The sequence below is a fragment of the Pomacea canaliculata genome, linkage group LG14 (assembly GCF_003073045.1).
Source record: "Pomacea canaliculata isolate SZHN2017 linkage group LG14, ASM307304v1, whole genome shotgun sequence".
Lineage (NCBI taxonomy): Eukaryota > Metazoa > Mollusca > Gastropoda > Architaenioglossa > Ampullariidae > Pomacea > Pomacea canaliculata.
Window position 1 is genome coordinate 9,735,937 of NC_037603.1, and position 12,793 is coordinate 9,748,729.

At 44.5% G+C, this 12,793-nt stretch overlaps 1 protein-coding gene across 3 annotated transcripts; it reads right to left on the reverse strand.

Annotated features, from left to right (window-relative positions):
- LOC112555647 (short-chain collagen C4-like) lies at positions 1-12,237 on the reverse strand. Of its 3 annotated transcripts, none has more exons than XM_025224089.1 (4): positions 12,056-12,237; positions 2,793-2,968; positions 1,128-1,190; positions 1-611 (listed from the first exon to the last, which is right to left on the reverse strand). In XM_025224089.1, the coding sequence occupies exons 1-4, from the start codon at positions 12,148-12,150 to the stop codon at positions 157-159; spliced, it is 789 nt and encodes a 262-aa protein (XP_025079874.1). In that variant the 5' UTR covers positions 12,151-12,237; the 3' UTR covers positions 1-156. The 3 variants fall into 3 exon arrangements, with proteins under 3 accessions (XP_025079874.1, XP_025079873.1, XP_025079872.1); XM_025224088.1 differs by lacking the exon at positions 12,056-12,237 and adding an exon at positions 3,550-3,726; XM_025224087.1 differs by lacking the exons at positions 1-611; positions 1,128-1,190; positions 2,793-2,968 and adding exons at positions 9,670-10,238; positions 10,430-10,492; positions 11,240-11,421 and having other exon boundaries at positions 12,056-12,229.
- Between the last annotated feature and the right edge of the window lie 556 nt (positions 12,238-12,793).

The following is a 12,793-nucleotide window of genomic DNA, read 5'->3' on the forward strand; positions in this document are numbered from 1 at the left end:
TTAATGGTCTGAGATTTATTGACCAACTTCACACCTGATAATGTAGGAGGTCAGCGTGCGTACAGCTGCAGGTAATGATGCTGACTGAGGTCTCGGGTACAAAAAGTGTCGAGGAGTTAACCAGCCAAAGCCGCGGTGACGTGCTAGTCACGTGGCTTATTTGGAGCAGACCACGCACGTGACGACCTTGCCCTGAACATACGGGGGACACGGCAGACTGCCGCAGATGCCGATGGTGTAGTAGTAAATGTTACCGTTGTTGTTAGCGTTGGAGCCGTACCGTGCGTCTTGTTTCTTGTCCACACAGATGTACTCCGTGGAAGCAGGATTATTGTCATGGCCTGCCATCAGATACCCGCTGTACTCCAGAGTCCACCCGTTAGGACAGACGTTAGTTCCGGGTATCATGAGGGTGGTGGACCGATGGACACGGCAGACTGAACAGACGCCATCTTGGTCCTGCTTCTCTTCTGGAGTCGTCTCGTACTCGCTACCGTAGACAGTTGAAGTCCAAGTAGGGGGGTTGTGGCCGTCGTAGACAGGCTCGAGGGTGAGACACAGGGCGTTGGCCGCTGAGCCGGTTTTGTTATTCAACCCTCCTCCCATGACACCTGTTGTGATGATTTGTCCTTAAATCTCTCTAATAGACGCAGCTAAATGTAGGTAAGTGTGCTTTGTTTATCACGCTCAAACTGACACAAGAAAACAAGATTTCGGTTACACAGGTAGAGCTGAGGGTTGTACAATAAAACAAACAATTTGGAGCTTACCTGTATACAGTGATTACGTGTTACAGAGTTTACGTATGAACACTAGTGATGGCGTGCTAAGGAGCTTACTTGTATACATTAGTGATGATGTGTCAAAAAGTTTACCTGTATACACTAGTGATGACGTGTTTACCTGAGTACACTAGTGATGACGTGTTTACCTGAGTACACTAGTGATGACGTGTTTACCTGAGTACACTAGTGATGACGTGTTTACCTGAGTACACTAGTGATGACGTGTTTACCTGAGTACACTAGTGATGACGTGTTTACCTGAGTACACTAGTGATGACGTGTTTACCTGAGTACACTAATGATGACGTGTTTACCTGAGTACACTAATGATGACGTGTTTACCTGAGTACACTAGTGATGACGTATTAGAGCAGGTCTCACTTCCCCATCGTGTGTACAGCGAACCTGCCATGAGAAGATTGTAGAGACATTGTAGAGACATTGTAATGATACTGTAGCGATATTGTAGAGACATTATATAGACACATTATAGACATATTATAGACACATTGTAGACATTGTAGACATTGTACAGACACTGTCATCTGGTTTTGTTCAGTAAAGTAGGCACATTCGTTCAGGTAAGTCTTGATGTTTATTGGTGTCAACTGCTGCATTAACCGTTCGCCAGTTTTGGATAATCCGCAGGTGATCGTCTGGGGTGAGCCTCTGTATTAACTGCTCACCCGCTTCGGATATAAACCCCCATTGGATACACCCCGCCGATCATCACCTCAGGTAACTGCCATCTTAACCGTCCACCTGGCTATCCCATCGCCTCCTTACATAAACATGAAATGTGTCCAACGGTGGCCGCATCTGTTTGTGTAAGAAAGGTAGAAGTCTGCTCGCAAACATTGATAAGCACTCTGCACAACACGTGACAGTAGTTAGATGGAGGTATGTGACTTCTTTGTGTCTCCTGTGCCTGCTGTTAGAGAACACTGGTATCACAAGAGTTTACTGAGTCTTGTTTGTTTATGCTCTGAATGTTTACCTCTCACTGACTTAAAGGAGATAAAACGAAAGCAGGAGAGTATACTAAAATCCATTTTCGTCTGGATATCAAGGTGCGGGCAGGGCCGCCGAGAGCCAGCCCGGGCCCCGGGACAGACGACCTCTCCGGGCCCCTTGTACTTGTAAACTATTTTTCCAGTATATAATGTATGTTTACAATTCGAATCTCAATATCTACACTCAAACTCAACTTCTGCATGTTTAATGCTTGGGTGTTCTGTCCTTAGACCTTTCTTTAAAAGAAAAAGAAAAGGAGAAGAACAAAAAAAAAAAAAAATCCGCTGACCAAGGCCGGGCCCCCTTGACAGCCTCGAGCCCGGGTACACCAGACCCCCTGTCCCCCCCTCTCGTCAGGCCTGGGTGCGTGAAGCCCATTAGCAGGTGTTTGTGTGTTGACGAGGTCTGATGTGTGTGAGGCTGTGTGTAGTGACTGGACACAACGTGTTGACACATGCCTGTACACATGTCACTGTCCCCTACCTGTTCATCTATCATCACTGGTCTGTGCAGCGAATGCGATCTACCTTGGTCATGGTGCTGTACATTATAGATACCTATCATCATCATCGTCATTTACCATTCCTCCGGCGGGTCGCCTACAAAGAGACAGAACTACCGACAGGCTGATGCTACTGATGACAGGTGTTTTAGTGACAGGGCTGCTGTAGAGACTTGCGGACCTAGGTAGGACGGTATATTTATCTATATCTCTATCCTGCAGGGTTTAATGACAGCATCCAGCAGGTGAAGGGACAGATTCCTAAATAGTGACTGCAGGATGTGGAGACAAGAGAAATACAGAGAGGAGGATGGAAGACAAAAAGTTGCTGGAATGATCTTCCTTCTCAGACAGAACGAAAATGTAGCAAGACCTCTACTCACTGGCACGATTAACGATCTGTGACATGACATGTACTCACTGACAGAAAAAGGCTGTGACATGACATGTACTCACTGACAGAAAAAGGCTGTGACATGACATGTACTCACTGGCAGATGATGGCAGTGCCGACTGTAGCTGTGACGTCACGGTCTGTAACTCGAGGGTGGCCAACCGACCTGTTGCCCAGGATCGAAGCTCGTCTAACTCTCTTTTTGTGGCCAGGTCGAGAATGTTTGCCTGTAGCTCCACAGAGTCCACGTCCCTCTTGTCCTGCTCCTGCAAACTACAAAGGACATTCCCGTCACGTCTCCCAACGTCACATGTTCATCACAGTCTGTGGAGACTGACAAAGGTAACGTCACTGCATATAATGAACACTGCAAGGTCTGTCTCACTACAAGATACCCGGATGACGACATGTTTATAGCTATGATGGAGTGTCCATGTCTACTATACTTAGAAATGTTTGGTGTGACTACACTGCTAGCCTTATGACATGTCAGCACGACAGCATGGCACTGATATTGTCATCAAGAGTGAGCAGGATACTCATACAAGACTTCGGGAAACATCGGGACAAGACAAGACGTCACCTCTAGTCAACACCCGGAGTGTCAACAACTTTAACGGAAGGTAAACATCTTGCTAGACATCGCTCGATTCTCGTCTCCGGTAACACTTACCTGACTCCAGTTAAGGGAGGGTGTTCTCAAGGTATTCACTACACAGAGCAACGTCACTGTGTAAGTGACAGAGCTAGTGAGGAACTGACAGAGCTGACGTCACTGTGTACGTGACAGAGCTAGCGAGGAACTGACAGAGCCGACGTCACTGTGTAAGTGACAGAGCTAGTGACGGACTCACCCAGAAGAAGCTCCTTGACTGTCTGCAGGATCCACGGCGAGTGAGGCGGAAGCAGACGACACCAGGGAGACAAGAAGCAGCGCTACGAGCGGTGACATGTCGGACACTTTGACGACGACGACGATGAAAGCAGCTGGAGGTTGATTGTTGCTGGTGGAGAGCCAACGACACACTGCTTTTCCTCCGACTTTTATAGTTAAAAGTACACAGAGCTACAGAGCTACAGAGCTACCAGGACGTTGTAGCTCCAACTCTGTGATAACTTCAGTACGTCACAGGCTCGTGACTGTCAGTAATCCCGGGATTTATGGCGGTCAACAGGTGGACAGTTTCAGGTGTTCAGTAGGTGTACAATTGTGGGGAGAAATCAAACTAATAATAATAATCATCATCCCTCATCATTCATCGTCACAACCTTGTGGGTGTGAGTTCAGTGTGGTGCGCACAAAGTTCTACAAAGGAAGCGACGCAGACAGTTTAAACATCAACAGAAAACACATTTAATAAAAAAGTTTGTGGATGAAGAACTGAGTGAAACAGTGCTCTTGTTTGTTGAAGGTATTTCTTAAAGAGATGAATTTGAATGTCTTCTATGGACTAACAGACAAACATAAGGTTTGAATGATGCTTCATCATCATCATCATCATCATCATCATCATCGTCAATCATCAATCATCATCCATCATCATCATGTCAAGATGCCAACAAGCTAAGTAGCAGATTGCAAGTGTCGGACCATTGTGGGGATAATTGTTGTATATCTGATTCCTTTTTACACATTTCTGTTCTTTCTTAATTATATTTTGTTTTCTGTGTGACTGGATTGGTTTTGCGGATGCGCATGTGTGAGTTGTAATGGTGCGTGGAATGGTGAGACAACATCATCCAGGTGACTCCCACACCCAACTGTACAGCAGACTCGTTCACACATACACGATGGTCTCACAGGCACTAACAGACAAACATCAGGATGTCTCGGACAATAACTTCAGTCCACATGCTCTGTGTACAAAGTGTTGTAGTATGATGTACACCACGACCCGTGAATAGCAGTGAACCAGCGGTGTGCGTGAGTGAAGGACATCGATGTAGGGACTGATGACGCCGGCGATAAGACGTCACGTGATACAACAACACGTGATACAACAACAGATACTATGTCCTGGCAGATTGTATCGGAGGCCGCAAAACACCTTTATTATCGGAGCTTATATCCGAGGACATACAAACACTGGATTCTCGCAGATAATATTGTGGAAGGGATTATTTCTCAGGAATTGTGATCCCTGCCTGCACGTGGGTGTGATGTGACAGCTTTACCTGCCATAACAGTTAATTGCAATGTATTGAGTTAATTGCCTGACTTATTAGAAAGTCAAGGTTGATGTCAGCAGGACGACCACAGCAGCGACAGCAACAACACGAGATGCTCAACGCTCGCCACACGCCCACCTTTATTCTTTCAGCGACATCGGCAGTCGCACCACGTGGCAGTTGTTTACAGTAAACAGTGAATGTCAGTGACGACAGGCAGCTGAGAGAGTTTAGCCTTCCTCGTCCTGTAGATAGTCGACACACACACAAACACACACTTATCACATATACACACAAGTTAACACGCGGACACACTCACACACACGAAGACATAAAATCGTACACACAAACACACACACACACACACTCTCTCTCTGTTAATGTCATAATGTGTTAGTCTCATAACAAAATAACAATAAAGTACACAAATAATTAAATACAAGAAAAACATTTGCAGTAAGTGCTGTGCTATATTCCAAGATCTCTAATAGTTTAGATAATTTGACGACGACGACGACGATGATGATGATGACGACGACAATGATGATTATCGGAGTCAGATTTCACATTGAGTACACTAAGGTCCCCCAAGAAGACAGTTCGGTAGCCCTATGGTAAGAGATTTTAATCTGTCATTGAGGATAAGTACGCAAACATGACATCTGACGGTTAACATGAAGTTAAAAATGTAGTTTGCTGTATTCAGATAAATCTGAGTGGAACATGTAAACAGGTAGACCGACAGGTCAACAAATAACAGAGAGGTACATACATGTACCGCAAACAAAGGCCGTGAACAGGAACAACCAAGAGAGACTGAAGAACGAAGACCCGGAGATAAACAAAGGGCGAGGGTACCACACCTGGTGAATAAAGTAGGATTGCAACAAGTCCCGACATGTTTACCGAGGTCGTGTTTCCAACTGGACTTCAATCCCGACATGTGAGGCTCCTTGTTGCTCTGATGTCTGTCACATCTACTGAACTGTTTGTTGTAGTTGTAGTAGGGTTGTAACAAGTTTGACTGTCATTACTACCTTGATTGACTCACATTCTGCTCGTCAGAGGCTGTAATTGTGAAGCAGAGGTCAGGTGACAAATGTCATCACTCGTGTCGATGTACCTCCGGTTTCTTACTATTGTTTACGAGTAAAAATATTGACATTGAAACTGCAACGATAAGTGAGAAATGTTTATTTTCACAATATTTACCAACAGTTTGTTTGTGTTACGCACATTTTGAAAGCTAAATAAAGAGAGCATCATGTCAGCAAGTACATTATTCTTATAAGACTCACCCAACAACTAAATGAACGGAGGAAGGCAACAGACGAACATCGAAGACCAACAGATGGTGAAAACCAGTAGATGACCGGAGGAGAGAAACAAGGAGAAAAACAGCGACCACCAACAGATAAATCAAGAGTAAAATGTAAGATGTATATAAACACGACAGTGAGATGAGATATTAATCAACAGCATTTGTAAAGATGGTTTAAGTTGAAACCTGCTGACACTGTTGTCCTTCTCATGTTTGCGAAGAGTATTTGTCTTAGCATCATGACATCCAGACATTGTTTGTCCACAGATGTACATCACATCGATGAAGCTGTCAGCTGTGTTTGTCATGGCATTAGCCCAAGGTCTAATATCAACTGTTGTTTATCTGGTTATCAGTCGCCACCATCATCAGATCATGTTTGTTTTTTCACACTTCACAAACATTACTGACAGATTTGTGAAGGGAATAACAGTCCGAACTTACAAATGACCATAACAATTGTAATTCTTTGTTAACGAGAGGTAAATTAAGCGAGAAAATGCTTTTTTCCATTTAACACTCGCCCTTTACGGGGAAAAAATAAACTAAGTAAACGAGTACTATGAGAATAATTAGTAGTAAACATAAGCTAAGGTACCAAAGGAGCCAAATATGACAACCCCACAACAGACATTCTCTTAAAGATCATGACAGCGGCAATGGCCAGGCTGGACAGAACCTGGTGTAACAACACATCAGGTTTGCCACCAAGGGCAAGCTGTACAGACCCTTGTGGTTCGAATCTTGCAGTGGGGATGAAACGTGGACTTTAAATGCTGACACGGACAATGCAGGCTTCAAGACCAGAATGTCTGAGGAGGCTAGTCCGGATCTCATACAGGGAACATGAAGCCAGCGACGTGGTAGTGAGCATCGTTGGACTACAACGGAGTAAGGTGGTCTGATTGGGTCACGTGACTCAGCATGGCGCTCTCTTGAACACTCCTAGGGTCCCTTGGAGGGTCGAGGTTGATGAGAAGAGAGGAAAAACTGGCTTGCCAAGGAATGGATTGGTCGTTATAAAGAGGAATGACCACTGGTCAACACCAGCCTGACAGCCGCTGTGCTGCTCTAGTTGTTCCCATGACAACCACCATCGTCAGACCAGTATAACCGTTTGTCAGCTGGTCACAGTCAAGGTATGAGTGAATGTAATATAAACATGTTGACCTTAGATTTACATGTGGTGCAATATGCCGAGGATTTATGTCATGTTTGCACCACACGCTAGGTGAGCAAGTAACATGTCAACATGACATCCACAGGAAATCAGTCTCCGCCTGTGATGTCAGCCTCACTTCTCACCTGACAGACAATGTTTAACGTGAGATAATCTGTAAGGTCTGGCCACAATATCGGGACTGTTTACAACCCTGTTGACAATTAAAGTGTGTGTTGCTAATGAAAAGACCATTTGTCACAGAGAATCGACCGGGGACAGACATACAAAGGGAGATAACAAGCGGCAGGCGTCATTTCTTTATTTCCACTAGTTATCTCCCCTGGAAAATCCTAGAAATTCAAATAGTTCTTACAAACTGACCCAAAAACCAACAGAAAGTAAAATTAAAAGAACTGAATGAGAAAAGAAACACAGTAAGAATAAGGAGATGGACAAACATATTGTAAAAACAAACTGGAAATCTGGAAATAAAAATAAAACTATTGAACGTGTGTTCGGCACCTGGTGTTTTCACAGATAGTGACTTCACTCTTCACCTACCGTAATCACATGTACACTTGTTGGTGGGAAGACACCTGTAGGCAGACACTAATGATGACAACAGAAGTACAGCATGTAGACCGCGAGACCTGACTACAAGGTTTGATATCACAGGTCAACACCGACATCAGTACTGAGTGAAAAGCTCCGTCTGGTGGTGACCACCACCATGACCCTCCTACAATTATATACTGCCTCTAATGGCTGTTATTGGAGGAAACTAGCAAAGACAGTCTGGGGACAGTTTAGCCATTAGTATTTTATAATTAAAATCTTTTTATTGAATTTTAGTCAGACAGACGAACGAACGAAAGAACGCATTCTTTATTGAATAAACCTTTTGGTTTGTTTCATGGGGTTAGAAAATTACAGAGAAAAAAACAGCATCAGCACTATTCCTAATAAATTCATAATCAATGCATACTAAATATACTTATTCCATTCTTATTTTTAAATACATGATATAAATATCCTGATAATAGTTGTTTCCGCTTTATAATAAGACGAAGGACTCTCAGAAAGGGTTGTTGTTTTTAAGGGAAAGTGCTTCCGCCTCGCGGTGATTTCGCATTCTCACAGAAAGTCATGTGACTTTAAATCCGAGTGTAGCTGAACTAAATGAGAGAGAGAGAAAGAGAGAGAGAGGGGGGGATAAGCAGGGGAAGAAGGAGGAAGAGAGATTGATAGACGACAGAGAGGTTTGTCAGTTCGACAGATACGATAGAACCACTTGTATATTTTAGTCTGGGTACACACATCGTGTGTCTTGTCTGAACAATTATAATTTATGCATAGTAACCTGACTCTCTGACTTTCTGTCTCCCTTCATCACGTGACGTGTCAGTCAAAGCACTCCTTAGTAACACGAACAGAGACTGGCTGATGTTTTCTGTCACCATGGATACCTTGATGTAGATGGGAGAGTTTAACAGACAGCAGACTTATACTTATAATGATGTGTGTGTGGAGTGGGTGGATGGCTGGGCGGGTGGGTTTGTGTGTGTATACGTGTTACTGGTGCAGATGTATTTGTGTGCGGCATGGTAGTAAGGACATGTGCCAGTTGCCCTTAACCCCACCCCCACTGCGTCCTTTGACCTCAAGATGTAAATATCGAATACCATTTACTGCACAGTAATCAGGTCTGAGACAGTGAAGCCCAGTGAAACCTTTGTTGTAGTTAGAGGGTCCTTTGTTGACAAGCTGACCGTGGGGGACATTCTCTCACCAGACAAAACTGTTTACAATAAATTATTTTCCGGCGTGGAACATGTTGAAGTGTGAGCGTGTGTAAAGTATATGTGTGAGGGGGTGTTCGCGCTGATATATATATATAAAACTATATAAATGTGTTCACGCATGCGAGCGAGTGAAGCTGAGCCAACGTCTGGTACAAGAAATGATCAGTTGACAAGTTGACAGTGGACATGGCTTGACGTGTACCAGCTGACTGTCGGTTCTGATGGTGCGTTGGTAGCATGCGTAGAGGTAAACAAGTAGACAGCTGTATCTACAAGTATCTACAGCTGCAGCTGCTGACGTAGCTGGCCATAGTCATGCTTAACGACCAGTCCACTCCATATTTATTTTATTTGAGTTGAAGTTCAGCCTATCTGCTCGACACTGTTTGTATGGCTGCATGTTAAATTTACATGTTTGTATACATACTCGACTCTCTACTACATGAATATTGAGTGAGTATCCAGTGAAACGTTACTGGGGGTCAAAACACATTCACATCAACATCACACAAACCCTAAGTGAATGGTCAGACATTTATTAACCTGCTTCACACCTGGTAATGTAGGTGGTCACCGTGCGTTACAGTCGCAGGTGAACAGGCAGATCGTCGCGGTGACGTGCTGGTCACGTGGTTTAGTTGGAGCAGACCACGCACGTGACGACCTTGCCCTGAACATACGGGGGACACGGCAGACTGCCGCAGCTGCCGACGGTGTAGTAGAAAAGTTTACCGTTGTAGTCAGCGTTGGAGCCGTACCGTGCGTCTTGTTTCTTGTCCACACAGATGTACTCCGACGATGCAGGATGAGAGTCATACCCTGCCATCAGATACCCGCTGTACTCCAGAGTCCACCCGTTAGGACAGACGTTAGTTCCGGGTATCATGAGGGTCGTGGACCGATGGACACGGCAGACTGAACAGACGCCATCTTGGTCCTGCTTCTCTTCTGGAGTAGTCTCGTACTCCATACCGTAGAGATTTGAAGAATAAGTGGTGGGGTTGTGGCCGTCGTAGACAGGATTGAGGGTGAGACACAGGGCGTTGACTGCTGACCCGCTGGCTGCATGATTCCCTCCTCCGATGACACCTGTTGTAACATTCATCTTGACATACATGCCATGCTTACATTATGACAGAATATCAAATTCTCTTGTCTTAATGGCAGTAAGATATATATATATATATGTATATACAAACAGCCACGTACACACACTGTCCACAAATGCGATGACGAGCTCTGCACTGAGACGAGGAATTCAGGCGATGTTGATGACTTACCCTTGTACACCTGAGTTGACGTGTTTGAACAGGTTTTACTTCCCCACCGAGTGTACAGCGAACCTGTAGACGAAGTACACATTTTATTCTAAATATCCACAGAATTCGTCACAACTTTCGTCCTACAGTGATCTCAGACATGATGAGACCACTGGCAAAATGTATTAAAGATTTCGTGATGTCAGTGCAGTGTCAGTGACAGTGACGATGGTACTGACATGAACAGACACATGATGTCATTTATTCTAGACCCACAGAGACTCCACTGTAGTAAACGATCTCATTGTTTTCTGTTTAGGAAGCTGCAGTAAACATCGTAAAGATTCTTCTACATCGTAGAAAACTATTTATTATTTAGAGCGATTGTCTACAACTCTACATCCATCCATACATCATCTACAAGTAGATTTTAACGCGATGTATATTTGTTCTATCCAATCTTCCCTTATCTAGACGATATTAGAAATAAACATGTCTAGTTAACTTGACATTTGCTCGACTGATGCTTTATAGGAAACTGCCTTCTGTACGTCACAATGTAGAGATGTCACTGCAATGTAAAGTATACCGAGCCTCAAGTTTTTTTGCATTAAACTAGAGAAAAACAGAAAAGAAAGAGAGAGAGAGAAACGCAATGGAAAAAACAAAAACAGAAAAAGACAGAGCGAGTGAGGGAGGAGAAAGTTTGTGTTCGAGAAGTTTGACAAGGCTTTGTGACGTCACCTGTACTCACCGGCAGATAAAGGCTTTGTGAGGTGACATGACCCGCACTCACTGACAGAAAAAGGCTGTGACATGACATGTACTCACTGGAAGATAATGGCAGTGCCGACTGGAGCTGTGACGTCACGGTCTGTAACTCAGTCACGAGGGCTGCCAAACGACCTGTTGCCCAGGATCGAAGCTCGTCTAAATCTTCTTTTGTGGCCAGGTCGAGAATGTTTACCTGTAGCTCCACAGAGTCCACGGCCCTCTTGTCCTGCTCCTGCAAACTACAAAGGACATTCCCGTCACGTCTCCAAACGTCACGTGTTCATCACAGTCTGTGGAGACTGACAAAAGTAGCGTCACTGCATATAATGGAATCAGCAAGGTCTGTCTCGCTACAAGATGCCCGGGTGACGACATGTTTATAGCTATGATGGAGTGTGCATGTCTACTATACTTAGAAATGTTTGGTGTGACTACACTGCTAGCTTATGACATGTCAGCACGACAGCATGGCACTGATATTGTCATCAAGAGTGAGCAGGAGACTCCTACAAGACTTCAGGAAACCTCGGGACAAGACAAGACGTCACCTGTAGTCAACACCCGGTGTGTCAACAACTTTAACGGAAGGTAAACATCTTGCTAGACATCGCTCGATTCTCGTCTCCGGTAACACTTACCTGACTCCAGTTAAGGGAGGGTGTTCTCAGGGTATTCTGTTATTTTCACTACACAGCAACGTCACTGTGAACGTGACAGAGCTAGTGAGGGACTGAGAGAGCTGACGTCACTGTGCACGTGACAGAGCTAGTGAGGGACTGAGAGAGCTGACGTCACTGTGCACGTGACAGAGCTAGTGAGGGACTGACAGAGCTGACGTCACTGTGCACGTGACAGACCTAGTGAGGGACTCACCCAGAAGAAGCTCCTTGACTGTCTCCAGGATCCACGGCGAGTGAGAGGGTAGCAGACGACACCAGGGAGACAAGAAGCAGCTCCACGAGCCACATGTCGGACACTTTGACGACGACGACGACAGCAGCTGGAGGTTGATTGTTGCTGGTGGAGAGCCAACGACACACAGCTTTTCCTCCGCCTTTTATAGTTAAAAGTACACAGAGCTACAGAGCTACCAGGACGTTGTAGCTCTAACTCTGTGACAGCTTTAGTACGTCACAGACTCGTGTTTCAGTCGGTAATCCCGGGATTTATGGCGGTCACCAGGTGGACAGTTTCAGGTGTTCAGTAGGTGTACAATTGTGGGGAGAAATCAAACTAATAATAATAATCATCATCATCCCTCATCATTCATCATCACAACCTTGTGGGTGTGAGTTCAGTGTGGTGCGCACAAAGTTCTACAAAGGAAGCGACACAGACAGTTTAAACATCAACAGAAAACACATTTAATAACAAAGTTTGTGGATGAAGAACTGAGTGAAACAGTGCTCTTGATTGTTGAAGGTATTTCTTAAAGAGTTGGATTTGAATGTCTTCTATGGAATAACAGACAAACATCAGGGTCTCAATGATGCATCATCATCAATCATCAATCATCATCATCTGGTTAAGATGCCAACAAGCTAAGTAGCAGATTCCTTTTTACACATTTCTATTCTTTCTTAATTCTATTTTGTTTTCTGTCTGGATTGG